The sequence below is a fragment of the Carettochelys insculpta genome, chromosome 29, assembly GCF_033958435.1.
Source record: "Carettochelys insculpta isolate YL-2023 chromosome 29, ASM3395843v1, whole genome shotgun sequence".
NCBI lineage: Eukaryota > Metazoa > Chordata > Testudines > Carettochelyidae > Carettochelys > Carettochelys insculpta.
The window spans coordinates 2,898,035-2,925,750 of record NC_134165.1 but is presented as its reverse complement, the minus strand read 5'-3'; the positions used below and the strand labels follow the sequence as shown (position 1 = coordinate 2,925,750).

The window sequence follows — 27,716 nt, the reverse complement described above, 5'->3', positions numbered from 1 at the left end:
GGCTCAGGGCTGAGAACAAGGTTGGGGTTGGGCAGAGAGGACCCTGGGGGGGCTCCTCACTGTCCATTGTTCCCCCAGTGACTGGCAACCCCAGGCTGCTGGGTGGGTCAAACCCCTGCACCAAACTCCCAGGGACCAAGGTGCACCCTGGACTGGGACCCTGGATTTGGCTGCAAGGGGGCCGCAAAGCAGCCCCCTGCCTTATCCCAGCCCTGCCCCACAGGCACTGCCTGCCCTGGCTCGGCTGCAAAGTTCCCAGTGCTGGAGATCCGGGGGCTTTATCTGAAGCTAGGCACTGGTATCAGCTGGGACAGGCGGCTGGGCTGCTCTGAGGCCGCTTGATAAAGCCCAGGTGGATGGTGATCTATGGCCACACACTTCCCCGAAAGCAGCTGTCCCGGCTCAGGAAAGGGGGTTGGTTGTCTCTGCAGGGAATGCTCTGCTCAAGGCTGCAGGTGCCGCCAGGGAACAGGCACCCAGGAGTCCCGACTCCCAGCCGGCCGGGCTCTAACCAATAGGCCTTACTGCAAGCGCTGAGGATAGAACCCAGGAGTCCTGGCTCCCAGCTCTCTACTCCTGCCTCCCGTTCAGCTGGGGTCAGGAGGGTGGGGTTCCCTGTGTCTTGTTTTGTTTCTCAGGAAATTCTCAGCAATTCTAGTTCCTCCTTTCCTTTGATGAAATTTGAAAGGGGCTGAGGCCGGAAGAGAGAAAATAGAAGCCGTATAAAAATCCAGGACAGATGGGATCTGGGGTGAGACATGGGAGCCTGAGTTCTTGCCCCAGCTCTGTCCTGATCCACTCTATGATTTGCTCTAATCTCTACAGCACTCCTAGGGGCAGCCCTTCCACCCCTGCCGCCTCTGCGATTCACACCCTGTCTGTCCCCACCAGCTTTGTACTGTACCAGGGGATGCTCCTCACCTCTCCTCAGTCAACTAGGACCCTCCTATGCTGCTCTACTAGCTGGGCTCATGTCTGCACCCCCCATTTCACAGGAGGTAAAACTGAGGTACTAAGGAAAGGTGGTAAGGTGTGACACATGCAGGAACGCCAGCTCCCAACCCCCTCCGCAAGCTGGAGAGAGAATCCAAGAGTCCTGCCTCTTTGTCCCCAGTGGCAGCAGCTGCTGAGTGGCTTTAATCATGCCCCAAAGGTCAGTAGCAGCCCTGGCTACTGATCAGCCCCAGGAGAGGCACCTGGGGCTGATTCTAGCTGGTACCGAGCCCTGGGGGCTCTTCCCCTTTACAAATCGGGTGTGGGGGGCTTGAATGGGGGAGAGGGGATCTGCAGTTGCAGGGTGCTTTGAGATCCCCAGGTGGGTGGCAGGGGGGCATGATCATTTCTCAGCCTGGAGCCACCTGGCTAGGACCACACCCACCTGGAGTGAAATTAACCAGACCCCCAGCTGGCAGCCCCCCCTTCCATGCCTGATGGGCCACGCCCCTCATTCTGATTGGCCCAGAGGCTCCCCCCTTATCACCTCTGCTGGCCAATGAGCTGGGGGCAAGAAGGAGGGAAATGCAGTTTGGAGTCAGGGTGCCTTGCTCTGTAGGGGCTCGAAGGAGCCAGAGCCAGAGGCTGGGGGTGGAGGAGAGAGGGGAGCCTGGGAGGGGCAAACTCTCCCCAGCCTGTGGGCTGTCATCCTCCTCCTAGTCCCCTATAACTGGGGCCTACCTGGCCATGGCGTTTGCTGACCCTGTCTTGCCCTCCATCAGTAGCCTGGCTGGCTTCTGCCACTTCCAGGAGAAGCAGTCAGAGATCCTCAAGGTAAGGGGGTATGGGGGAGCCTGGGGTGTTGCCTCTGACTGTCCCTGACCTCTGGGCTCTGCTGGTCCTGTGGGGGGCTGGCTCCCAGGTGTGGTGCTTGTCCCTGTTTCACTGGGTGGGGGTGGGAATGGGAATGTGTTACTTCTGTTGTGTGCAATGCAGCTGTGTGTGCTACTCCCCAGAGGTGGTTGCCTTTCCAACTTCCATGTTCTGGAGGGTGGGGTGGTTTGGGACCTCTGTTTAGGGTAGGGAAGGGGCTATGGGCACAGCCCTGAGGCAGGGGGAACCTGGTGGCTGGAGGAGGGGTTAGAGGGGCTCCCTGCTCTAGGGTGAGAATTTGCTGAGTGTGTCTGACTAAACTTTGGGGGTGGGGAGTAGGATACCTGGGTTCTGTTCCTAGCTGTAGGCAGGGGCACCTCAGAGTTCACCTTTAAAAGAACTTTCTTCAGTCTCTGTTGTGCTCCTGACTACCCCAGTAGGGGACTGTCCCAACTGTCTGTCTCTGTTGGTCCTGGCAGCTCAGCCCATCTACTGACTGAGCCCCTGAGCTGGGTTTTGGTGACCCCAAGAGGGGCAGAGCTGAGAGCCCTCCAACTCACTTCACTTGTGAGAGGAATGTCTGCACTGCAGGCAGCCCCCACCCCTTAACATATCCTACGTCCTGGGGAGCTTTCTCTAGGCTGTGCTGAGGCAGCTGGAGCAGCCCTGTCTCTCTGCTGTGCTGAGAGCTGGTGCGGGGGCTTGATAACGGGTTCTCTTATCTCTGGGCCCCAGTGTGGGGCAGCCTTGGCCTGAATCCCATGGTGGGAGTGGGGGAAATGTGTGGCTGGCTGGTCTCTGGGATTTCAGGCTGGGAAAAGAATGAGGTGTTTAATGTTGACCTAGGCATTTTGGGCCCCTGCCTGCTCTAACCACTGCACCCCAAGAGCTGGGGGTGAACCCGGGTGTCCTGGCTTGGGGCACGAGGCCCTTCTCATGTCTCCTGTGGCCTCTCGGTTTTCTCTCCAGTGGTGGAAGGGGGAAGATGCTTCAGCACCTGTCCCCATGACCCTGCCCCAGCCACACAACTCCCTGCAGCTCAAGCAAGAGGATGAGGAGTCCTGCTGGGACCTGGACTTCCTGCTCAGCAACTTCCCAAGCTCGGAGGCTGCAGGCCCTGGCCCAGGTGGAGGGCTGGAGTCAGGCTCTGGGCTGTGCCAGGCAGAGCCCTACAAGGGGCAGAACCTGGGGGGGTGCACAGTGGGGGAGGGGCTCCCAGGCCCTACCAGCCAGGTGGCTGAGCTCCTGTCAGGGGCTGAGCCCCTGGGCTGTATTCCAGCACCTCCCAGCTATGCCCGGGGGCAGGAAAAGGGGACAGTGAGTGTCTTCACGGGGCACCTGTTGGGGTTCCCCTCCAGGCTGGACTGTGGGACCCAGCCCCCTGGCGGGTACAGCGAGCCCCAGCCCATAGCCCTGCGGCAAGGCTACCAGCTGACCTGCGGAGCCTACACCCCCCCAGCCCCCACTCTGATGGCCCGGGGCTCCCACTATGGCCAGCTGCCCCCCTACAGCCAGGGGGCTGGCTACCAGGCCATCTGTCACAGCCAGTACCAAGCCCGATTCCAGCTGTACCGGGGCGACCCAGCTCTGCTGCCCTCCCCTGTGCCCACGGGCTGCCTTAGCCTCCTGGCACCACCCACCCTGCCCGCTGGGCAGCTCCCGGCCAAGCCCAAGAGGAGCCGCAAGGCCTGGACCCGCAAGCGCCCGTCCAGCCACACCTGCAGCCACCCCAGCTGCGGCAAGACCTACACCAAGAGTTCCCACCTCAAGGCCCATCTCCGCACCCACACAGGTGAGGTGGAGCTGGGCCTGGGGGGCACTGGGGGTGCTATGGGGTTGGAGTTGGCAGGGCTGGTGGGGGGGTGTTATGGGGAGCTTCAGGAGGGGCTGGCAGGGTTGGGGAGCTCTGGCAGGACTCTGGGGGGGGGGGCACTGTTTGGGGGAGGGGTGGTGATGGGTGAGTTGCTGGCTCTGAGGCACAAGAGAGGTTCTGCCCTTGGCTTGAGGAGAAGCCACCAGCCCTGAATCCTGAGTGGGGCCTGAGGCAGCTGCTCTTGTTCTGCCCTTCCCTCACTGTGGGTGAGAACCTAGTACACCCTGTCCTCGATGTTCAAAGGGGCGGCTGCATCCCTGCGCCACAGCCTGGCCCCCACCCGCCCCCGTGGCAGTGGCTGGGCTGGGCTGAGGCTCTCTGTTCCCGGCAGGCGAGAAGCCGTACCATTGCACCTGGGAGGGCTGCGGCTGGAAATTCGCCCGCTCGGATGAGCTGACCCGTCACTTCCGCAAGCACACGGGGCAGCGCCCCTTCCAGTGCCGCCTGTGCCAACGCGCCTTCTCCCGCTCCGACCACCTGGCCCTGCACATGAAGAGGCACATGTAGCGCGGCCCACGCGTGGATGAGCTGCGCCTGTGCGGGGCGGGTGCTGGCTGGCGGGGGAGCGTGTGATGGGTGGGCTCAGAGGAATGGACCTGGGCAGTTGCTGGTGCCCCCCTGTGGACATGAGGGTGCTGGGGGATATGGGAGGTATGGACCTAGCTGGGGGGAGGGGGGTGGAGTTCTCCCCTCTTCAGCCCCCTGCCCGCCCTTATGTGCCTACTGCTGGGGGGGACCCCCTGCCTGGTACTGGCCCCCGCCCTGGCCTTGCAGCAGCGTGTCTGGGACCCCCTGGAGGTGGAGTCCACCTGCAGTACCCAGGGCCCAGCTCTCCAGGGCTCCTGCCCTAGGACCCAGCCCCCTAGAAATGTGGCCTTTGGCCAAGCCTGCTAGGACCGAACCCATCATTCCTCTAGTTTTCTGCCCCCCTTCCCCGCTTGCCCAGCTCCTCAAGGTCCCCCTGGCTGCCATGAGGGGGAAGCCCCTTGCAAAGGGGGTCCCCAGACAGCCCTGCACTGGGGAGACTGGGGCCCAGAGGGGCAGGTTAAGCCAGTTTTCCCCCCCCCCCACCCCTCCAGCAGCTGGTGCTGCCTCCTTAAAGGTGGCTGGGGGGGAGATGGGGCTTTTATAAACTCCAGGAGACAGGGGGTCTGGCCTCTGCTCCTGTGGCAGGGCCCAGCTCTGCTGTGGCCCCAGTGTGGAGGGCTGGGGCTGTTCCCTGGGCGGGGTCCCCTGGCTCTGACTGGATCTGTAATGATTAAAGTGATATCCAGTGCTGTGTAATGTGTGTGGGTCTCTGCCCCCTTCCCCTGATCCTCTTCCTACCAGCCTCCCTCACGGCAGCAGCGGCTGCTCCAGCTAAAGGGTTGTTTTCTCCCGTCTCAGGGTAGCTGAGCACCTGGCCTGGGCCCTAGGCAATGTAGGGGAAGGTTAACACCCAGACCAGCTCCTGGCTGTGTTCCCCTCTCACTGAGGAAGCAACCATGGCCGCCCCAGCTGCGGCCACACAGGTTTTCTAGGTGACTCTGGGCAGAACCGAACTTACCCTGTTAGTAACACTCTGCAGCCTTGGAGGGGAGGGGTCCTGGCTCTTCCCTCTCCATCAGTCAGGTCTGGAATCAGGTCACAGACTCCAGTGTTACCTTTCTTTTCAGCCTGTTCTCCTGCTGTGTGTCATATGCCCTATAGTGCTACAAGGGAAGGGGGATTTATGAACACTAGAACTGGAAGGGCCCCCTAGAGGTCACTGAGTCCAGTTCCCTGCCCTTTTGGCAGGACCAACTGCCATCTAGCTCCTCTCTGATTAGTGTCTAAGTTGCTCTTAAATAGCTCTGGTGATGGAGGTAACTTACTCTAGTGTTTAACCAACCTGCCCTTCCCCTCCCTGTGTTTTCCATGAAGACTCCACCCTCCTGTGTGTGAGTCTGGAGCCCAGCAGCAGGGTGAAAACGAGCTTCCCCTGGCTTCTGGGAAGTGGGGCCTGGCATGTTGAAAAGCTGCAGGGGTGCCTCTACCAGAGTACCACACAAGGGCTTATGGCATCTGCCAGGCTGGGCATGGCACCAGGGAGCACAGCTCCTGGGGTGGAAACCTCATGGACTGTAGTGCCTCAGTTTCCCCTCCTTCACTGTGTCTCAGAAGGGGTGGGGGATTTGCAGCAGGAGCGAGGTGGGGGGAGAAACCAGCTGTCTGGCCTCTCCTTCAGCCAAGCTGCAGCTGGGCCTTGGGGTGTAATGACTCTCTGGGGTGGCACGGGACAGGCTGGGGCCGGGCAGCACCCAGCACAAGATGTCGGGATGGTGAGGGGGTTGCCTGGCTGCTACCCTAATGCACCTAATAAATACAAGAGTCTGGGATGAGAGGGTCTTCTGGCTGCTACTGTAATACACCTAATAAATCCTGTGCTGAGCTGCAGAAAGCTGGAGTGGGGGGGGCTCTTCTCAAAGGGGTTTCTTCCCAAACCACACCCCCCTCCCCATGCCTGGTTCTCCCACCCCTGCTAGCAGAGATCTGGGGCTTCTTGTAACCGGACTGAGCTGTGAGCCCCTGCGGACACCCCTTCCCACTGCTCCATTATCAGCCTGTCCTATTGCAATAACCGCTGGTTGGTCGTCCGGCGGATGGATGGACACCGCCCCGTGGCCGAGCAGCGAGCGAGTCCATGGAGGGAGCCAGGCGGGTGGCTTCCCAGGCCTCAACAGGGCTTGTTGCTTCACAGCATTCAAAACTGGTCTAAAAACCAGATCCTGGAGCTGGTTGTGATGGCTGCAGCCAGGGACGGCAGCCGTCTGCTGTGGGCTGGGGCAGCTGCTCTCCCTGCCGGGAAAGGGGTGCAGCGTAGTGGGAGCTTGGAAGGAGCAGCTGCTCCTGGAGCCTGGGGAGCGAACTCAGGGGCCACACGGCACCGGGGTGCTAGCGAATTCCAGGCCAAGAACTGACCCTGTGAGCCGGTGACCTCGCGGCCGGATGCCAGGGGAGCAGGGCCTCAGGAAGAGGGCTGGGGGATCCGGAGCCAGGCCAGCCCCAGGGAGCTGAAGAGGATTTGGGAAAGGGCCTCGCTGGGCTGAGGCTGAAGCTGCTCTCGAGTTGGCCTGTGGTCTCCCAGCACTGCCTGGACCCCGGCCGAGATCGGGGTCCTGTTGTGTCGGGTGCTGCATGGACCCGTCCCGGGTCATTGCACCATCCCGGGGGGGTGGGGGGGGTCTATGGAGCTGCAGCCCCCTCCCTTTGTGTTGTATCCCTGGGTTCTAGCTGGTTGCTAAGCAACCTGTGGCATGGCGATGGAGGTGGTGACAGCCCGGGCTGGGGGAGGGGCTGTGTCACATTCATCACCCCCTTAAGAGAAGGATGGACGTTGGGTGAGTGCTACCTGCTGTGGGTCTGAGCCCCAGTACTGCTGCTCCCTCTAGAGGGATTCCCCACCAGCTCAGGTGTCTGGTCCCGGCTGCTGCGCGGTGGGACGTGACCGGGGAGGGGGAAAGGGCTCGGTCCTGGCTTTATTGTCTGGGCCGGGCACTACCCCCCTGCCCCCCATGTGCCAGAAACCAGCTCAGACCTGCTCCCCCCAACCCCTCGGCAGCTCCCCTCCAGGGCCCTGGAGCTGCCCAGGGCAGTCGCCCGGCTGGGGCGCTGTGGGACAGGGGGCCGAGGCGATGGGGGGCTGCGTGAATGGGAGCTCCCAGGGGCCCTGACGCCTGCTGTGCTGCAGGAGCCTGGCGGAGGAGAGCGCCCGGCTGCGGGGGCAGCTGGCGGAGGAGCTGGCCTGGGCCGAGCGCTGGCAGGGGCACCACGAGGGGCTGCTGCAGCGCCAGGCCCGGCTCCGCGCCCGGCTGCAGGCCCGGAGGTGAGGCTTGGCACTGAGGCTCCTGGGGCAGCGGCGGGGGGGGGGGCGTGCTCAGTGTGCCCCCCTCTCACACCCCTCGTCCCTCAGCCTGAGGTGGCTGGAGCAGGCGGCCCGGGCGCTGCAGGAGGAGCTGGAGGAGGCTCAGGGCGCCCAGTGGGAGCAGCGAGAGCAGAACTGCCGCCACCAGCACCATGTCCGCCACTGGGTGAGCGCGCCACGGCAACCGGTGCCACAGCTCCATGGCGACCAACGCCACGGCAACCGGTGCCACAGCTCCATGGCGACCAATGCCACGGCAACCAGGGGCTGGGTAGCCCCATGTCCTGTCCACAAACCCCCTCTCCCCGAGCTGGCAGCCGGGGCTGATGGGAGCTGGAGCCCCTAGAGGGGAATGGCCCCGTGTGCCAGAGCCCTCTGATCCCCCCAACCTGCCCGGGGTGTGTGGCCGCAGACTCCAGGGAGTGAGGGGAGCCAGGGCTGGGCCTTTCCAGCTGCTCTTTCCCCTGGTTGCCTGGCAGGAAAAAGAAAACGAGCGACTGGCTGAGTCTGTCCAGGAGCTGGAGGAAAACGTGAGCCTTGGGCGGGTGGTTGGGGCTGCGAGTCGGGGCTCCTGGGTTCTAGCCCCGGCTCTGTCACTGGCCATGTGACCTTGGGCCTCAGTTTCCCCCTCTGGCCTTGGAGGTGCTCTGGGATCTGCATCCAGACAGGATCAGTGTGTCCCACCAGGGGCCCCTGTTCCTTGGGAGGGGGCGTGCTGTGGGCCCCCTGTCCTTCCCACCCCCCCGTGCTCTCTGGCTGCTCCCCGCAGGTCTCCAGGCAGAGAGCGGCGGCGAAGACACACAAACAGGTCCTGCAGCAGCTGCGGCTTCAGGGGGATGAGCTGCAGGTGAACTGGGGGGTGTCTCAGGCTGGGGGTTGCCACAGTATGGGGAGCAGCAGTGCAGAGAGCGACTCCCCCGGGGGAGAGGCCTTTCTCATACACACCAGCCCCCCACCTGGTGATGCCCCCACCCAACAGGGCCACCAGTAAAGAGACCCCCAAAACTTGACTTCTTCCCAGCATCTGGTGAGAGAAACTGAGTCATGAGGGCTCGGTCAGTCTGGCTGGGATGGTGGCTTCTGAACCATGGGCGGCCCCAGGGGGTCTGATGGGGAACCTGGGCCCCACAGACGCTGCTCGAGACACAAGGGAGGGTCTTGGGTTGGGGAAGTCACAGCCACTCCCCCAGCCAGGGCAGCAGCAAGAGAAGGGCGTGGGGACCCCCAGGGGGCCAGGTGAGTGGAGGCGGGGTGATGGGCTAAAGGAGACCCTGCATTTCTCCTCCCCCATAGAGGCAGCTGGGGGACTTGGAGGCCAAACGCCAGGCCAGGGCCGACAGGATCCAGGAGGTAACTCCAAGCCCGTGCTCTGGGTTTCAGGGCCCCTCACTCCTGACCTGCAGCCCCTGCCAGCTCAGCCTGGGCTCCTCCAACCAGTCTGGCTGGTGCCCCTCGCTCCCGACCCGCAGCCCCTGCCAGCCCAGCCACTCTCAGCTCCTAGACAGGAAAATGTCCCTGTCAGGAGTGATATGATCCCTGGATTTTCCAAGTGGGACAGGACAAAAAAGTTCCCTCCCATCTCAGTTAAAGGGGCCAGTCTCCTGGGCTGGCCCCCTTCCCTCCCCCACCCCCAGCCTGTGCCACACCCTGAGCCCCAGACCCTGCCATAGTCCCCAGGGTCCTCCCTCCAGCCCGGGGGTTCCTCGGGGTGCTGAGCACATGCTGCCGGTTCTGGGGGGGCTCGGGACTCACCTGGACCCAGGGCTTTGTGCCTGAAAGGTGCCCACCACCCCCCATGGCCTGGGCAGCCCCCCCACCTCCAGGGCAGTAGAGCCCAGTCAGGGCTGTGGGGGGCCCAGCACCAAAGTCGCCTGCCTGGTGGGGGGTAGAAGCAGCGGCACACGGAGGAGCTGAGCTGGAGCATCCAGCGACTTTCTCGCAGGATCCAGGTACGTCCCACCGACCCCCAGCCCCGGTCGACGCCAGCTGCTGGGTTCAGGGGCCTTGCTCGGGTCAGAACCAGCCCCTGGGTGGCCTCGGCCCTGAGCCTGCCTGGCCCGGGCCAGTGGCTGCTCCCGCCTGGGTAAAGCCCAATGTCCTCCCTCCACCAAGCCCAGTGGGTGGGGGCTGGGCTGGGCTGGGCTGGGGCTGGGGCCACTGTGCCCTGTTCCCCAATGGGAAACCTCAGGGGCAACGGGGCCCTGAGCTTGGCTGGGGGCTGGGCTGGGCCCGATTTGGGGCCCCCTCAGCAACAGACGGGTGTAGTTTCCATCTGCTGGGTGAGATGAACCTGCTGGGGCTCAGCCCAGCGCCGGCCTGTCCCCGGCACCCCCCACCCCCAGGGCTGAGCACTGACTGGGCCAGAGACCAAACTCCCCTCTCCTGTGGGGTGGGGTTTAGCTCCACCTCCTGGGGGGCTGCCGCGGCCAATCGGATTGTAACTGGCGGGGTGGGGTGGGGGCTCTGGTCCCTCCAAGGTCCTGCGCAGGAACATCAGCTGCTGGGGTGATGGCGTGATGGAGGCACAGCAGGAGGCAGAGCTGTGAGTGACTGGGGGTGGCCCCTCCCCCAGGTCCCTGGGGTCCAGGACCCAATGCCTGGACCCCCCCGCCCCACCCTGGGGAGCCGGCAGCGGTGGTCAGGCTGTTACCTGGGGCGCAGCAGGTTCCCTGTGGCTGTACCAGCCTCTCCAGGGCTGGGGGCCCCCAAGGAGTCTCTGGGTGGTGCTTGGGAGGGTTTTGGGGGGCAGGGGGACATCGTCAGCAAGTTGCAACCCCCCCGGCTGGGAGCAGAGCTGGCTCCATTTGGGAGAACCCCCCTGGGCTCAGACAGTGATCACAGGCTGGTGGGTGGCACGCTGGGGCTGGCAGCTCGGGGCAAGAGGTAGAACCTGGCACCCCACCTGTGCCCCCCCAAACCACACAGGGCCCAATCATGGGGGGCCCTCGGCCCAATGGGCTCCCAGGGCTCAGACATGGCCTCAGGTGGGGGGCAAGGGGAAGTACAATGCCTGGGGGAGCCCAAGGGGGCTCTGGTGCCTGGGGGGAATCAAGGGGGGTGTGAGGGGTTGGGAATTGGCCTCCATTGTGGAGGGCAGCGCCTTCCCCCATGCCCTGATTATGGGAGTGTCTGGGGTCACTAATGCTGCGTCCCCCTGCAGGTGCCAGAGGGAGGTGCTCAACGGCCCCCCGGGGGCCCCGCCCGGTGGCCCCCTGTGGGAGGAGAGAGTGCGGGACCAGACGGTATGGGGGGCAGGGGGCCGGGTCAGAGGGGCCAAGTGGGGTGGGGCTGGGGGGGGTCAGTCTCTGGGCACAGGCTGAGGGGGGCCAGTAGGAGGCAGGGGCCTGTCTCTGGGGGGAGACAATCTATGGGGCGGTGGGGTTGAGCCCTTATGGAGGGGCCAGTCTCTGACTGCGTTCCCCTGGCCCTGTCTTCTCCCAGCCCAGGGGCCCTTGACAGCCAGAAACCCCCCTGGGTGGAACTGGGGGTCCCCACCCAGCAGCTCTGAAAGCCACTGGGACCCCTGTCGCCCCCCCACGGCTGGTGGGGCGGGTGGAGCCACAACTCACTGGGTTTGTCCCTCCCTGCCAGGAGAAGCTGCTGTGTCAGGACGCGGGGGGCTCAGGGACAAGGGGGAGACTGCCCCCCAGGTGAGGAGCCAGCAGCTGGGAGGGGAGGGTGTGGGGGGGTGAGCAGGACCAGGGCTCTCAAGCTGGGGGACCTGGGGTGCCTGGGAAGGGGGGCCCCTGGGGAGCATGGTGGGAGGGGTCTGTGGGGGGAGGACGTGGGGGGCAGGCCAGAGTTAGTGCCCATGGGGGCGGTCTGGAGTGAGGCCACAGGGCATCCAGGGGGTAGTCTGGGGACATGTCTAGGGGCTCCCCCACCTCACTCTGCCCCATCTCCCCAGGCTGCAGGCAGCCGGGTGGCTGCTCTGGGCCCTGGCCAAGGCCCTGTTCCTGGCCCTGCTGGGGGCCCTGGTGCTGCGCCAGCCCTGCCCCCCAGCCTCCGGGCCCTGGCTGTACGTGTGCCCCAAGGAGATGTTGCCCCCCAAGGCACGTGGGGCCCAGCCCCACCCCTAATAAAACAAACAAACAAACCACAGAACAGTGTCTCTGGTCATTTCCCTGGCCCCTGAATTAGGCCCATGGGCTACTCCCCTTGGGACCCCCACGCCATGAGCTTCCAGCCTGGTCTCCCCCACCCCTGCTTGCTACCACCCCCATGGGCCCATCTTCCCTGGCCTCTGGCCCCATGTCACACCCCTGCTCAGTGGCTCCGGATGCCGCCAGCCCACGGTGATTAGCATCACCCCAGTGTGGTGAAGGGGGCTCCCTGGGAGGGGCGGAGCTGGAGAATCGCCTGCCCTGGAAGGAAGAACTGGGTTCCCACAGGTGATTAATTAATACAGGCTCATTAATAATCACTCAGTCGGGAAACTCCCCCCACCCCCGACGGCAAAGACTGATGGGCCCTCACAGCCAGGCAGCCGCCACAAGGGCCTTAGCCACGTTGTGCGGATGGGGAAACTGAGGCACAGCAAACCCCAATGAGTCGAGAGAGGACGAGAACCCAGGACTCCTGACTCTCAGCAGCGCCACTCTCCCTTGGCCCAGACATGACCCCAACCCCACTCCCACCATGGAACCCAGGTGTCCTGGTTCCTAACATCCCCCACCCTGCTCTAACCACTAGATCCCACTTCCTTCCCAGTGCCAGGCATAGAACCCCGGAATCCTGCCCGCCAGCTTTAACCACTAGACCCCAGTCCCCTCCCAGTGCCAGGGAGAGAGCCCAGGGGTCCAGGCCCATGTAGCTCTAACCACTAAGTCGCACTCCCCCCCCCGGGGAGAGAACCCAGGAGCCCTGGCTCCCCGCCCTCCCCGCCCTGTTATTAATAACCTCAGCTCATAGGGCTAATTAAATGCTTACTGAGCAATTAAGTCATTAGCCGGCAGGAATCCCTCCCCCGGGCCAGCCTCCGACACCCAGTGCGCCCCACGGCCCGCCCCTGGGCGGGGGCTGAGAGCCGGGGGGCGGGCCTATGGCTGGCAGAGGAGGGGCCCCGGGGGTCACGTGCCGCCCAGCTGGGTCGGGGAAGTGGGGCTCCCGCAGCCGGACGATCTGGGGGTCGGTCAGAAGCGGCGCAGGTAACCCCCGGCTCCGAGTCCCACAGCGGCGGGGCTGCATCCCGCTAGTTCCCGGCCGGCCCGCTCCACCCCAGAGGTGGCTGCAGCTGGGCGCCGGGGAGGGGTCCCAGGGTCAGGCCATTACAAGGGATCTGCAGGGTTTAGTCAACAGGGATCCCAGAATCCAGCCCCCGCCCCCCCCAGTCTATGTGGGATCAGTGCAAGGGGAGGGGGGCTGTAGGGGGTCCCCAGGCAGCAGGGGGGAGAGACACCCCCAAAACCCTCCCCCATGGATGGTGGGGATGTGAATAATATCCAAGCCCAGAAACTGTGATGGGTGCAGGTTTTACTGGAGCTGGGGGGTTCTGGGCGCCATCCCCAGCACCTAAGTAGAACCGCTGGGAGAACTGCGAAGGGGGAACCGATGGTGAAACACACCGGTAGTGGCAGTTCCCTGCCCACTTCAGTGCCCTGGGATTTTGAGGAGGAAGAACTGGGGAGTGGTGGGGCGGTCCAGGCCTAGAACTGGGAGCAGGACGCCTGGGTTCTTTCCCCAGTTCCAGGGAGGGAGTGGTGTCTAGTGGTTGGGCGGGGAGGGCACTGGGAGGCAGGACACCTGGGTCCTCGCCTGAGGAGTCGAGCGGGCACAGGGGTTAGTGGTGACTGCAGCAGCTGCCTCTGTCTCGTGACCCCGGCCTGCCTGCACCTGCCCTTTGGCGGGTGTCTGCCCATTGGCGTCCCCAGCGGTGTTGCCACTGGCAGAGAGGGGCTGGGGGGGAGCCATCTTGGCAGATGACCCCCCCCTCCAGGCACTGCAGGGCATGCTGGGCTGTCGGGCCACGCTGAAGTGGGGCTGTCTTGGGTGGAGCGCAGGGGCTGGGGAGATGGGGGTCGCTCGCCCAGTGCTGAGATGCAGCCACCTCTGGGGCGGAGCGCAGTGGCTGATGCTGGGCCAGGCCTGTGATCTGCTTTGCTTTGTCCACGCCCAGCCAGCGGCACAGAAAGAGGAATTGGTTTGGGGAACTCTGGGCTGGGCTGTGGGGGGGTGGGGTGAGGAACAGGGCCGGGCCCCACCCCACTTCTCCTCTGCCCCATGGCCCAAATGATCCAGGCCTGGTGTGGGCGGGGTTCCCTGCTGGGTCTGGACACCTTCCCTTTGGGAGCCCCCTGCCCGGGGCCTGAGTCATGGGCTAGTCAGGTCCCCCCGTCCCCGGGGCTCAGTTATCAATGCACGTGAGCAGCTGGTGCCTAGAACCCAGGAGTCCTGGCTCCCAGCTTCTCCCCTGCTTTCATCTACCAGCGCCCCCCCCCCCCCCAGGAGATCCTGGGAGGAAGCAGCTGTTTTCGTAGGGCCTACCTGGGGGTGTGACCCCATGTGCATTGCAGACCCTGCTTGGTGACTCCCCTCTGCCCCGGATGCTGCTCCTCCTCCTCCTGGCTGTGGCCGGGGCCCTGGCCTGCGTGGCCGGGGCCGGCATCTCCTGCTACGATGACGACGGGGCGCCGGTGGACTGGTAAGTTTCCCCCCACCCTCCTGTGAGACCCTGTGAGGGGCGGCACCCCACGGGGGCTTCCCTGGGTGTCGTGGCATGTCCCAGCCACGGCCCCTACACCAGGACACCCCACTCCTGCCATCAGCGGGGGGGGCACTGGGCTCCCTGCTTTGGCCCCCCCCCCAGGCAGGGTCTGGGCCCCAGGGCTGATGTGGTTGGGTCCCCCCAGGTTCCTTGTCTACAAGCTGCCGCGGTCCCCGTCCCGGGGCAGCTCCCCGGCCCTGGGCGTGCGCTACATGTACCAGGATGCCCGCTCCGGAGGCTGGGTGCCCGGCCGTGCGCTCGTGAACAGCACCCAGAGCGCCGTGGGCAGGACCCTGCTGCAGCTCTACCGGGGGGCCAGCAGGAGGGTGAGTCTGGGGGGCCGTGGGGGAGGGGCGATGGGGCGGCGTGGGGGGTACAGGTGCGGGAGGGGACGAGGGGGGGGCAGTGGGGCGCTGGGGGAGGGGCAGTGTGTCGGGGAGGGGCAGTGAGGGGGCGGCCGTGGGGCAGGATCTCCCCGTTCTCACCCCTCCGCCCCCCGTTTCCATTGCAGACGGAGGACACAGCCTACATCCTGTACAATGACCAGCCGCCAAGGAACATCACGTCCTCCGCTGCCTCCTCCCGGGGGCACACCAAGGGTAACCCCCGCCCCCGCCCGCCCCCTGAGCTCAGCCGGGCCCAGACAGCCGCTCTGGCTCGGTGGGGGGTGATGTCTAGTGGTTAGAGCCAGGGGAACCAGGACTCGTGTGGACCGTGATGTTCCCCGTCACTGTCTCTCCACCTCCCAGGCGTGGTCCTGCTGGACAGAGCTCAGGGCTTCTGGCTGCGGCACAGCACGCCCCACTTCCCTCCCCCTACGACGGAGACCTACGCCTGGCCCCACAGCGGCCTGCACTACGGCCAGTCCTTCATCTGCGTCACCTTCCCCTACGCCCAGTTCAAGCAGATTGGTAGGTACTTCACGTGCGTCTCTCGTGCCACTCTGGGAGGGGAGTGGGGGCTAGTGGTTAGAGCTGGGGGGGGCTGCTGGGGGCCAGGACTCCCTGGGTTCTATCCTCAGCCCAGGAGGGGAGTGGGGGCTAGTGGTTAGAGCCGGGGGGCAGCTGGGGGCCAGGACTCCTGGGTTCTATCCTCAGCCCAGGAGAGGAGTGGGGGCTAGTGGTTAGAGCCGGGGAGCAGCTGGGGGCCAGGACTCCTGGGTTCTATCCCCACTCTGATGGTTCCAGGGACTTCCTCTGTCACCCCTTGGTGGGGTTCAGTCTCCATGGTGGGTTGTTGGTGCAACATCTACAATGAGGGCCCCTTGGAGCTGGTCTGAGCCCCAGCAAACTTGTTTCACTGGGGGGGCTGTGGGGGCTGTGGGTCTCATCCTGTGGTCCTCCCCCTGTCCCCTGGCTCTAGGCACCCAGCTGCGGCTGGCCGACCCCCTGGTGTACGACAGCCAGGTGCAGGGGGACTTCGCCCAGGACCTGCCCGACCTGCTCCTGGCCTCCGAGATGAAGCACGTCCGGGACCCCCCCTGGAACCGCAGCGTGGCCCTGACCTCACTGGGGGGGCGCCCCTTCGTCAGCCTGGCCAAGTTCCGCCTCTTCCAGGATGGTGAGACGGGGCTGGGGGGCTGGTTTAAACCCCAGTGCGCTGGGCTCCCTACGGCTTTACAACCAGCCTCAGGCAGGGATGCTGCCCTGCACCTGGGCCTCCCCAGATCTCTGCTCCAGATGGGGCCCCCTGCTCCCAGGGCATCTCCCCCCTTCCACTCCCCCCCCGGGTTCTCCTCCCACCCCAGCTCTGTAACCCCCCCCTTACTCTCTGCCCCCCCAGATCTGTACTCCGGCTGGCTAGCCCAGGTGCTCTCCAGTGACATCTACGTCCAGTTCTGGCCCAATTCCCGGGGCGTCCTGCCCTCCAACTGCTCGGGGCACTACCGGGTCTATGACGTCCAGGAGCTGGGCTTCCCGTCCCCAGGGCCCAGCTTCTCGGCCACCGTGGACCACTCCAAGTGGTGCGTGAGCACCACCAGCGCCCTCGGCTGGGCCTGCGTGGGCGACATGAACCGCAACCAGGCGGAAGAGCAGCGGGGAGGGGGTGCCCTGTGCCAGCAGGACCCCGCCGTCTGGAAATCCTATTATACCCTGGTACAGAACTACAGCAAGTGCCAGGAGGGGAGTGGGGTCTAGTGGGCAGAGCTGCAAAGTGGGGGAGCTGGAGGTCAGGACTGCTGGGTTCTCCACCCTCCGTGATTCTCTGGGGGGTCTTAATTTTCCCATTGTGTGCCTCAATTTCCCCATGTGGCATAGGGCCAGTTGCACTCGGCTACCTCTCTGGGGGGGTGTTTAGGTGTCGGCGGTGCTCTGGGGGTCCCCACGCCCCTGTGGAAATGCAGTTAGGGTAATAACAATCTCAGGATTTCTAAGCCAGCCTTGTGATTTTCTTGGCCTGTGGTGTGATGCCGAGGGCCTGGGGTCAGCCAGAGTGAGGGGGACATCCTGCCAATAACAAGGGGTGCTGGGGAGAAGGGTTGGCACTGACCAGGGGCACAAGGCATCTGAGTTCAATTTGCTGCCCCGACCTGCCTCAGTTGCTCCATCTGCATAATGGGGAGAATAGTCCTGCCCCGCAGGGTGCATGAGGATAAATGCGCAGCAGGCTGGGAGCCATGCAGGTGCTATGGTGAGCAGGGTGTGATCAGCAAGCCCCTGGCTGAGCTGGGAAGGGACTTTGAGGGACCTGTCATGCAGGGCCGGTGGAGGCGGGGGTCAGTCCCCGAGGTTACCTCCAGGCTGCTGCGTGGGAAATCTGTGCCCAGCGTGCCTGGGGGCTGCTAGAAGGACCCACCAGCTTGGTCGAAGGAAGGCTGAATCTCTGCTCCACTTACCGGAGGGGGCCTATCCCACCCCCAGCCATCCCCAGCCCCGCCATCTGTCTGCCTGGCCGTAGGCCCACCCCTGCAGTATCTGGCACTGGGTGCTCACCTGTGCCACAGCTGTGTGCCTCAGTTTCCCTCTGCTGGCACCCACAGCCCCGTGTCCAGGTCTTTAATGTAAAGGGTATAATGCTCCCTGTCCCCGTGGTAGATAGGAGTCTGAGTGGCGCCCAGGCCGCTCTCAGGGCATGGGCCCAGGGGCAGCTTATTCCATCGGTGCCCACTTCCATGGAGGAAGGATGCCAGGGTAGATGGGCCCGTGGAGCTGAGCCCTTCTGACCAGCTGGCTGGTCTGTGCCCTGGCTCCCAGGGCGGCCATGTGCTCCGCTCGCTTGGCCGGCCGCTGTGCTGGGGGTGGCTCTAGGCACGTGTGGGGCAGTGTGTGTTTGGGGGGCTGTGCAGGAGCAGGGAGGCTGGGGGAGGGGTGTTGTGGGGTTGGCTCTGCAGGGGTGGGAGGTGTTGCTTAGGAGCTGGGGGGGTGTGCGGTGTGTTTGGGGTGGTCTGGGCAGGCATGGCTGTATTTGGGGGGCGGGGTGTCATGTTTTTCCAGTCTCTGCCAGCAGAGGGCGCCTGTCCGTCCCCCTACCCACGGCCCGGGCGGCTGCATTGACCTGCCCTGAGGTCCCTGCGGAGGAGCGTGTTTGGCGTGTGGTGTTTTGGTAGGGTCTCCTCTTCCCTCGGGGTCATCGGCACTGCCCATCCCCCGCCCGCTGGAACCTTCCCCACTGTGGGCTGCAGCCGTGGGGCACAAATTCACTGCCTTGGCCTTGCCCTCCGGAACCCAGGAGTCCTGCCCCCCTCAGCCCGGCTCCGCCCCGCAGCCCTGCGCTCCGGAACCCAGGAGTCCTGCCTACCCCCCTCAGCCCGGCTCCGCCCCCCAGCCCTGCGCTCCGGAACCCAGGAGTCCTGCCTACCCCCCTCAGCCCGGCTCCGCCCCCCAGCCCTGCGCTCCGGAACCCAGGAGTCCTGCCTACCCACCTCAGCCCGGCTCCGCCCCCCAACCCTCCTTCCGGAACCCAGGAGTCCTGCCCCCCCGGCCAGGCTCCGCCCTGCAATCTCCCCCTACCCCCAGCCAGGTAATCTCGGGGGGCGGTGGGTGCGCTATAAATAGGCAGCCTGGGAACATGTTGTCCCTGCTGGGAGCCGCATTACGCAACTCGCCTGCCCTGACCCAGCCGGCGCCGGGGGGAGAAGGGGGGGGTGGCGGCTCAGTCTCCTTCCCTTCATCAGTCCCCCCAGGCCCCCCTGCTGGGAATAGAACCCAGGAGTCCTGCCCCATTCCCGTGCTCTAACTACTAGCCCCCAGCTCCCCAGGCTTGGTGCCCCACAGCTGTAATCACAGGGCCCTCTCTCGGGCAGGTTCCACACCCCCACGGGGCGTGGGGGCTGGGCTGGCTGGCTGGCACGTCCGGGAAGGAAGGATGCAGGGCGGGGGGCCAGCTGCACCCCCTGCCAGAGAAGGGGCGGTCTGCTGCTCCGTGGGTCAAAGATCCCTCTACTGCTGCTGGCTGAGGGAGATTCTCCAGCCGCTGAGCTGCCGGGGGCCTGATCGGGGACCAGGGGATCTGGATTCTCCGCTGACTGCCGATGCCAGTCACAGGTGGGCACAGAGTTCCTGTCCTGTGACTGCGGAGGGAGCCGGGAGTCAGGCTTCTGGGGTTGGAGTGGGCATGTCTAGTGGTTAGAGGGGGGTGGGCGGCGGGACTCCTGGGTTCTGTTCCCAGCTTTGGGAGGGAAGGGGCTAGGCAAGGGGGAGTGGGTGCTGGCAGGGGGAGGATCTGACCCCGTGCACCCCACCCAGGCTCCTCCATAGCCCCGCACTGCGCCCCCCGGCTCCACCCCTGGCTGGACTGGGCCGATCCACAATATCACTGGATTCCAGCCAGCAGCCCGAGCAGCTGGGCCTGGCCCAGGCTGTTACATAACAGCCTCTGGCTTGTGTAACCTCCTCCCCCGCCCCCGCCCCCCCCCCGTCCCTGCACCCGCAGGGCCTGGCTGTGAGGCCACTGTCGGGGTGTGAGGGGGAGAGGGCGGCTGCAAATCAGGCCTTTGGGCTCATCTCCCTCTGCTCTGCCAGGCCAACCCCTGGCTGTCAACTGGGGGAGTCCCCCGACAGCCTATGGGGCTGGCACCCGCCCCATGTTACAGGTTTCGCCCCTGGAGGGGAGAGTGCCCAGGTCCCCGTCCCCGCCCTCCTCAGAGCCCGTCCCCCCCCAGGCTGGTGGGAGATGCAAATCACCCACAAGACAGCCGGGCACAGGGCTGGAGCTGAGCTACAGCCTCAGGCAAACACCCCCTGGAGGTGCACACAAATGCCTGACACCAACGCTCACACCCCTGAGCACAATCGCTGCTGTGCACATCCTCGCACACACCCCTTCCACCTATCCCGTACGCTTTCAGGGACGCCCAGCTTCCCTCACACCCCCTCGCCCACATAGTGAACACGCGAGCCCCCCCACGCTCTGTGCACAGATGTCCGCCGACCCCCATGACACGCACTATGCACCGAGGCTCGCACGCACGCACATGCAGGGTGCATGAGTGTGTGCACACTCGTGCACAGATGCACGTACGCACACGCCCACACCCAGGCTGCAAAGGAGAAGCCAGTGTCCCCTGTGGAGAGTTGCACTGCTCGGCCCGGCTCCTCCCCCTGCCCTTTGCTCTCAGACTCGGGTGTGTTGCGGGGCGGGGGGGTGGGGTGGTTTGCTGTGGCTGGGTCCTGGAAGGGCAAAGTGAAACTCCCAGCACAGAGCCCGAGGGCTATGGACTTGGGGGCAGGAGAGGAGATTCCAGGGGGCGGCCTGGGGGCAGGTTCCAGTGGATTGGCAGAGCAGCACAGCCAGGCCTGCGTGTCTCCTGGTGGTACACGGTCACACGGGCCGGAGCGCACAGGGCAAAATGTGTCCTGCACGGGGATGGTGAAATGCTCGCATGGTTAGAGGAAGCCGTGGGGGAGGGAGACCATTGGGCCGGTGTGGGGGGACCGGAGGGGAGACGGGGCTCAGAGCCGGCCTTACGGCTGATGGGCTCCCACGTGGCGGTGGGAGGGACGGACAAAGGGCCACTCCGGGGGATGGGGCAGCAGGGGCAGGGCCAGGAGGCACAGGAGTGGGAATGACTCTCCCAGCCCTGCACCTGCCCTCAGGCCTCAGCCCCCACCTCCTGGAGCCGTGGCCCTGCAGCTGACCCCAGCCAGGTGAAGCAGACGAGCAGTGACTGGGTGTGGGGGTCGCTGGCCACCAGAGCCAGCCCCTTGCTGCTCCATCCTGCAGCGGTGCCCCGAGGCACAGAGCACACGGCTGACTAGGGCAGCGAGTACCCCAAATGCAGTGGGCCCCCGGACACCAGGCCCAGCTTTGGGAGGGGGCGGGGACTACTGTTTGGCCTGGAGGCAGGGACTGGGAATCAGGCCTCCTGGGTTCTGTTCCTAGCTCTGGGAAGGCCCTGCCTTGTGCCTCAGTTTCCCCTCTCAACTTCTGTCTAGCCTTGGGCAGATTCCCTCCCCACCCCCCTGCTCTCAGCTGGGGACCTCCAGGCAATACCGTAATTCACCTCATAAGCAGGACTCCCTCAGGCCCTCTGGGAGTGGCTAGACATGGCACAGCTCCCGAGGGGAGTGCGGGGACCTCGAGCCTGCAGCCTGCTGCCCAAGGAGCAAAGGGAGCTCTGCCCTGCCTGTAGCACTAATAATGCTTTTATCCTCCGGGTGGGTGTTGCAGCCTGCTGTGATGGGGGGCAGGGCCCACCCGTGTCCCACCGTAGCTGAGTGGGGGATTCTTGAAGGCCCATCAGGCCCCTGATTGGGGCCCCAGCTCCATCCACCTGTGGGATTGGGCCCCAGCTCTTCCAGGCCTGTTGACATCAGTGGGTTGCCATGACAGCGAGTGGTTGCCACGAGCTGGCCCAGAGGAGAGGACGGTTACTATGGCGAGAAGAAGGGGATGCAGGAGGTGGGGGCTGGAGCGGGGGCCGGGAGAGGGGTAGTGAGGGATAGAACCCAGGAGTCCTCCTGGCCCCCGTCCCTCCGGTCCTGAGTCTCAGTTGTGGGGAGTGGGGCCTCGTGGTTAGAACCAGGGGGCTGGGAGCCAGGACGCCTGGGTTCCATGCCCCGCTCTGTGCAGGGGCACTGGCTATGGGCCATGGGGGCGGGGCTGGACGTTCCTCTAAGGGGCTCTGCGCCCTCGCCCCAGCCCGGCTCCTAAGGAGCATCCCAGCCCGTTGCCGGGGCGGTCCCTGTTGCCATGGCGCACGGTTGCCAGGGGGACGGAGGCGGTGACGTCCCGGGGTTACCCGAGGTGAGGCTGGGACCCGGGCTGAACTTGGCACAAATAGGGGCCGGAGCGGGCGGGCGCGGCAGACGCGGAGGCAGCGGCGGAGGGCGCCGGGGCCCTACTGCAGCCTAGCGACCGGTAAGGGGCGGGGGAGGGTGCGTGCACGGGTGTGTGTGGTTGTGTGAGCAGTTTGCGCGCTGTCTGTGTGGGTGCTGCCCGGGGAGTTGCTCTGCTTGTGTAACTTTGTGGGTGCCTGACGGATTGTTTGCTTTTCTGGCTCTGTAGACCTGGCTAGGTGGATGGGGTGGGGGGGTGTTTGTGGGCCTGTGTATAGAGGGATTTTCTGAGGGCGTGGCAAGTGTGTGTTTGTGAGCATCTCTATGGCTGTGTGCTAGTGTGTGTTTGTGGTCTGCTTATGCTTAGTAACATTGTCATTTGACTCTCCCTGTACTGCGGTTCTGGGCTTGTTTAGATGGGTTGTGTTTTTGCAGGGCTCTCGGTCGGTGGGTTTGTTTTGTTGGTGTAATTTGATATGTGTGTGTGTGTGTGCACGCGCACGCGTGCAGATGAGGGCATGGGTGTTGGCCGGGGAGGGCGAGGTGTTGTGCGTGTTTAGTAGCTGAGAGGGCAGTTGCCTACCTCTCTGTGTGTAGCTGTGGAGGTGTGCACATGTGTGTTAACAGTTTACATATATGGGTGTGTGGACATGTGCTTGCCAGTGTGTTTGTGCAGTGGGGGAGGGTGTATCTCCAGCTACGGAGGTATGTTCGTATACTTGTGTGTGTTAAAAAGGATGTGTGCATTTGTGGGCATATGTGACAGTGTGTAATTTGTGAGTGTGTGTACCGCTGTGTGCATTTTATATCAATATTTCTTTGCATTCCTGTTTGCGTGCTTAGAAGGACTTGTCTGTGAGAGACTCGTGTGTGTGTGTGTGATTTCTTTGCAGCTGTGTATGCTTGTGTGTAAGAGTACACGCCTGCATGTACGTGTGCCTATGTCTAAATGTGTGCAAGGTTGTGTAGATTTGTTCCCTTTCCTGTGAATATGTGTGTAACAAGTGTGATCTTGTGTACTGCGTGTATTGTGTGTATACGTAGATGTACTTCTGCGTGGGTGATTGTGTGGCCAGCTCTGTGGGGGGGGTGATTGTGTGGCTGGCTGCGCAGGTGTGATTGTGTGTGTGATTGCTTCATTTATCTTTGGTAAATAAAACAACCTCCCCCCTGTCCAGTCACTGGAACATTAACCCCTTCACAGCCGAGGCGCTGTTGTGCAATCCCATGCTCCGCCCCGCTGGGGATTAACCCTGGGAGCTGGGGAGTGGGGGAGGGACAGAAACCCCCCTCCCGCCATTTGTGCGCAGGAGCTAAAAATAGCAGCTGGCTCAGAGCAAGCCTGTTTGTCCTGCGCACATGGGGGGGGCGCGGGGGCGGGGGAGAAGGCCGCACGTCCACTCCCAGGGCTGGAATGTGCCCAGGGAGCCGGCGGAGGGGGGGGGCACTGGCAGCCTGGAGCAGGGGCAGTGGTCTGGGAGCAGGCCAGGGTGGGGTTAAAGCCCAGCCAGAGTGTGGGGGAGGATATGGGTAGTCAGGGTGCACCCCCCCTGCCCCCGCCCAGGGTGTAGTTTGGGGGTTTTACTCAGCTGTGATCCCTTGGACTGTGCTCTGCACCATACACAGCAGGACAGGGGCCCTGCCTGCGCCAGAAGGAGGCCGGGGTGAGGCTTGGCAGATCAAGCCCCATGTGAGTGCGCGTCAGTGTGTGGAGGGGGCATATATGCACCAGTGCATTTGTGTGTCTGTTATGGGGCTGTGGGCGTCAGTGTGTCCATATGCAACAGCGTTTGAGAGTGACTCAGTTGTGTCAGAGAGGTGAACTGGTGTTGATCTGTGTGTATTGGGGTGTGATTGTGTTAGGCTGAGTGGTGTGTGTGTGTGTGTGCGCGCGTGCGTGCGGGTGTGTGTATTGGGCTGATTGGTGTGTGGTGTTTCTGTGACTATGTTAGGCTGAGCTGGGTTTGTGGGTGTGGTTGTCTTAGGCTGAGTTGTTTTTCAGCTGTGCGATGTTGTGTTGTCATGTGTGTGATTGTGCATGCATGGGTGTGTGTGCTTAGCACAGTATAGAGCTCACAGCCTGTGGGGGTGAAGCTCTTCAGTCCCAGACATTATGCAAATTACGTATGGATCTAATCTGCATAATACAATAATTTGCACATGACACAAACTGCAGCTTCAGGCCAAGTGCAGGTATGTGAACACAAACACACCAACACACAGACACGCTTGCACGTCTCTCGCAAGCACCGTCACACACCCAGGCACAACACAAGTGTCCCCCTATGCACAGATACCATCACAGACAGACACACTGTTGCACACTCACCAACCCTTGCACACACCCTCTCGCACAAGCGCCAGGATGTCTGCTGTGCTCATCCCCCCATTAGCCTCTGTGCATTACCAGCCATGAACTAACCCCCCTTTTGCCCCTGCAGCCGGGCGCGGCCCGTCCTTGGCACCATGAGCTCATCCCCCGAGGAGCCTCCTCGCCCGCCCTCGCCAGGCCCCACCAACCTCTGCACGGCCGTGTCCTGCTTCGCCGAGGAGGCGGCCTCGCAGCTGGCGGGCAGCGGGCTGCTGGCGCACTCGCTGCTGGCAGGGGGAAGCAGGTCCCAGGACCCAGCAGTCCCAGCCCCTGGGGGCGCCGTTGGCTCGGCCCGGCGCAAGCGGGAGTTCACCCCGGAGGACAAGAAGGACGACGGCTACTGGGACAAGCGCAAGAAAAACAACGAGGCGGCCAAGCGCTCGCGGGAGAAACGGCGCGTCAATGACCTGGCCCTGGAGAGCCGGGTGCTGGCGCTGCTGGAGGAGAACGCCCGGCTCAAGGCCGAGCTGCTGGCCCTCAAGTTCCGCTTCGGCCTCGTCCGTGAGCCACCCGAGCCCCCCAGGCCGGCTGCTGCACCCGCCCCCTACCTGTACTCGCTGGGGCCCGAGCTGCCACCACCACCACCACGCTATGGCCGCTCCTTGCCCCCGGAGCCGGGCGCTGGGTACTCCGAGGACTCGGGGTTCTCCACCCCTGGCAGCTCCAGCGTGGGCAGCCCTGTTTTCTTTGAGGAGCGGGATGGGTTTGAGGGGCACTGCCTGGTGCCTGAGGCCCCGGGGGAGGCGGGTGAGGCCGGCCGGGGGGGGCGCTATGACCCGCCAGGGGAGGCCGTCAAGAGTCTGCCCCACAAGCTGCGCTTCAAGATGGCTGGGGGGCCTGAGGAGACAGGGGGTGAGGCCCAGGCCCCCTACGCCCCGTCACCCCCCGCCGGGGACTGGCGGGGGGGCGCAGCTGGAGGGGAGGACCAAAGGAGCGGGGCGGCAGCAGGATCGTTTGGGGGATGCTATGGCGTGGGGGGGTTGCCCCCCACCCCGCCGCAGGAGCTGGGGTACCAGACGGAGAACGGGGCACTGCGGAGCCAGCTGGCCTCGCTGTCGGCCGAGGTGGCCCAGCTGAAGAAGTTCTTTTCCGAACAGATCCTGGTCAAGATGAACTGAGGGGGTGAGGAGGCTGGCAGCAGCTGGTGGGGGGATCTCCCCGCCCTGGCCCCCTCCCCTGTGCGAATTCCCCTCCTGGGGGTGCAGTGGTACAGATTCTGCCCCAGGGCGTGGGCAGGCAGGCGGAGGGGGGTTGATCCTGTATCAGACGCTGGCAACTTTGAAAATAATCACCCTGTTTCTTGGGGGCCCCGGTGTGTTTGGGTGACTCCCCCAGGAGCCTGGCAAGCACAGAACCGTCTGAGCTGAGGCCCATGTGTCCCAGTCTCCCTCCTTTCCCGTCTCTGCCAGGCCGGATCACTCCCGGGCACACGGCCCCTCTGGGGGTTTTGTTCTGCGCCCCTCACAGTAGGGGGGTTGACCCGAGGGGAGCTGCCTCTAGCTGTGCACAGCGGCCCCGCCGGCTGTGGTTGGGTTTGAACCCACCTCCCCGCACGCATTGGTGCGGCAGCCTTTCACTAGTGCAAGCGCTGCACAGCTGCTGGCCTGTGACGCACACGTTCTCACCCAGCACTTGGATGCAGCCACTGCTGAGGCAGGGCCCCAGCGGCTCACAACAGGCTCCCTCAGAGGGTGCTGAGAGGCAGTTGTGGTGAGGCCCAGGGCTGGGCATGGTGCATATGGGGCCTGAGCCCCTCCCGCTTCCTGGTCTTCCCTATGGGCTGGGCTGGGCTGAGGCCGGGATGCTCGGGTGGTCTGGGGCTGCAGTGGGGCAGGGGCAGAGCTACCCTCCCCACAGGGGCGACTCATGTGCCACCTGCAGAGGGACCAGGGTCAGCTGAAAGCCCAAGAAGCCACACGTCTGGGGCCCTGACCTCAGTAGCACAAGGAGCTGGCAGAGCCTGCAGCCGGTGGGAGCCCATGGGCCTGGATGCCCGCCTGCCTTGGCCCCCCGGCGTTTGTACCTGGGGCCGGCTGGACACCACTGCCCCAGGCCAGCCGAACCATGCGCCGCCAATGCCTCTGCCTCCGGCACCTCGTGTCCTGCCCCGCCAGCAGGGGCAGGTCCCATGGCCCCTGTGGAGGGCAGTAGCCCTGGGGCAGAACCTGTGCCTGTCCTCTGCCCTGATCCCTCTGCCCACTGGCAGCTCCTCCCTGGGCCCACAAACACAGGGCATGGCTGGTGCAGTTCCCCGGGAGACCTGCCCATGTGCTGTGTGCCCCGCAGGGTTGCTGGTCCCACAGCCAGCTCCCCCCATGATGGTCGGTCACTGGGGCAGGAGGCTGCAGACGGGCTCCTTGGACTCCCTTGGCTTATGCTCCAAAAGACGTTAGTCTGTAAAGGGCCACAGGCCTGCTCCTTGTTTTTAGAGTGATGCCTGTGGCCCACTAGTCTGCGACTGCCTTGCAGGTGGGCCGTGGACTTGAGGTTCTGTCCCCCCTGCACTTGGGGCTGGAGCGTAAGGGCAGTGAGGTGTCTCAGTCCAGGACCCCAAAAGTGAGGTTTGGCTGTTCTGCCTCTCACCTGTGTGTGGCCCCAGACTGATTTGCCTGTGGGTCAGTGACCCCTGGACTCCTGCCCCAGCCGGGTCCCCAGCCCTGCCCTAAATAAAGGCACCATTGGAACTGGTCGCTTTTCCCACGAACGAATGTTTGACTTTATTGAAAAAGAAGTTTGATGAACTCTGACGCTGGCAGCTGGATCCACGCCCCCTTCTGCGACAGCTGCGGCTTTATGGCTTTAATGCTCCAGGCACCTGGGGTGAATCATTTAGAGCTCAGTGCGTGGATTGTGTCTCCGCTGGTGTCTGGCTGCTGGGCCGTGGAAAGGTTTGAGTTGGGTTGGGTGGGCTGAGAAGTTTCCAAACCACTGCTCTAAACCAATCAAAGTGCCAATACACGTGCTAAACCCCTTCCCAGCTCCCCAGGGCTCTGACAGCTCAGGCCTTGAAATCCCACAACTGGGTTTTCCTCGTGGTTACAATTTCACACGACTCGTGGAACTACCACAGGGCAGACCCTCCACTTTGTTATTCATCTCCAGCCTTTGCCTCACGGCGACGTGACCATCAGCCAAAGAACCCAGCCCCCCCCCCCCATGCTCTTCTGCAATGTTCCCGCTCATTTTGTTCCATCCGTGGGTAGAATAAATTTTATTATGTGCCCCATCACATGTGAACCACCCCTAGAGGCACACACTGCCAGCTGTGGGCGCTCTGCTAACAGGGAACACTGCTCCTCTGGCACATTTCCGAGATTGTCTTTGGCGCTGCCATGTCTTACATCGCACTGAGCCCTTCATACTCCCGGCACGCAACACCCCAGAGGTCTAATGCAGGAAAGTTTTCCCAAGACATTGCCTGAAATTGGCCTATCTGTTGCAAAAACCTGTTGGGGGGAGGTAAAAATTGTCTGGGATCCACTTCTGTGAATGGACAATACACGCTTTCGAGTGCGTCTCTTTCACCCACAGATGTTGGCCCAATGCAGGATATTACCCCTCAGGTCTCTGATACCCTGAGACCGGCTGCCGCAAGTGACACCTCAGGCACAGGATGCGTGGCTGGGCCCATCTCCCCCGTTGCGCAGAGCGGCTCAGTGTACGTGTAGTTGCAGGTCAGGGTACACAGAGCGTAGGGCCATGGGCCCTGCCGACTGTGAGAGGAGTTCTGGGGGGCACCCGCTATGTGTCTCTGCCCTGCCTGCTCCCCTGCACATGTCTAGGGCCATGCTGTTCTGCGGGGGGGGTAGGACCACCCCTACACTCTCCAGAAGCAGCGCAGTACTGATGGTGAGCCTGGGAGG

At 63.9% G+C, this 27,716-nt stretch overlaps 3 protein-coding genes across 4 annotated transcripts; all 3 read left to right on the top strand.

Annotated features, from left to right (window-relative positions):
* The first annotated feature begins 1,564 nt into the window (after positions 1-1,564).
* On the top strand, positions 1,565-5,086 carry KLF1 (KLF transcription factor 1). Its single transcript, XM_074979928.1, has 3 exons — positions 1,565-1,767; positions 2,776-3,598; positions 4,011-5,086. The coding sequence occupies exons 1-3, from the start codon at positions 1,681-1,683 to the stop codon at positions 4,184-4,186; spliced, it is 1,086 nt and encodes a 361-aa protein (XP_074836029.1). The 5' UTR covers positions 1,565-1,680; the 3' UTR covers positions 4,187-5,086.
* Positions 5,087-12,630: 7,544 nt separating this feature from the next.
* DNASE2 (deoxyribonuclease 2, lysosomal) lies at positions 12,631-16,631 on the top strand. The gene is made up of 7 exons (XM_074979977.1): positions 12,631-12,709; positions 14,075-14,202; positions 14,411-14,591; positions 14,777-14,864; positions 15,015-15,176; positions 15,628-15,825; positions 16,048-16,631. Exons 2-7 carry the CDS (start codon positions 14,105-14,107, stop codon positions 16,401-16,403), a joined length of 1,083 nt encoding a protein of 360 aa, XP_074836078.1. The 5' UTR covers positions 12,631-12,709; positions 14,075-14,104; the 3' UTR covers positions 16,404-16,631.
* Positions 16,632-18,308: 1,677 nt separating this feature from the next.
* On the top strand, positions 18,309-26,541 carry LOC142003131 (uncharacterized). Of its 2 annotated transcripts, none has more exons than XM_074979828.1 (2): positions 18,309-18,749; positions 23,924-26,541. In XM_074979828.1, exons 1-2 carry the CDS (start codon positions 18,571-18,573, stop codon positions 24,969-24,971), a joined length of 1,227 nt encoding a protein of 408 aa, XP_074835929.1. In that variant the 5' UTR covers positions 18,309-18,570; the 3' UTR covers positions 24,972-26,541. The 2 variants fall into 2 exon arrangements, with proteins under 2 accessions (XP_074835929.1, XP_074835930.1); XM_074979829.1 differs by lacking the exon at positions 18,309-18,749 and adding an exon at positions 21,420-21,564.
* Positions 26,542-27,716: the final 1,175 nt, after the last annotated feature.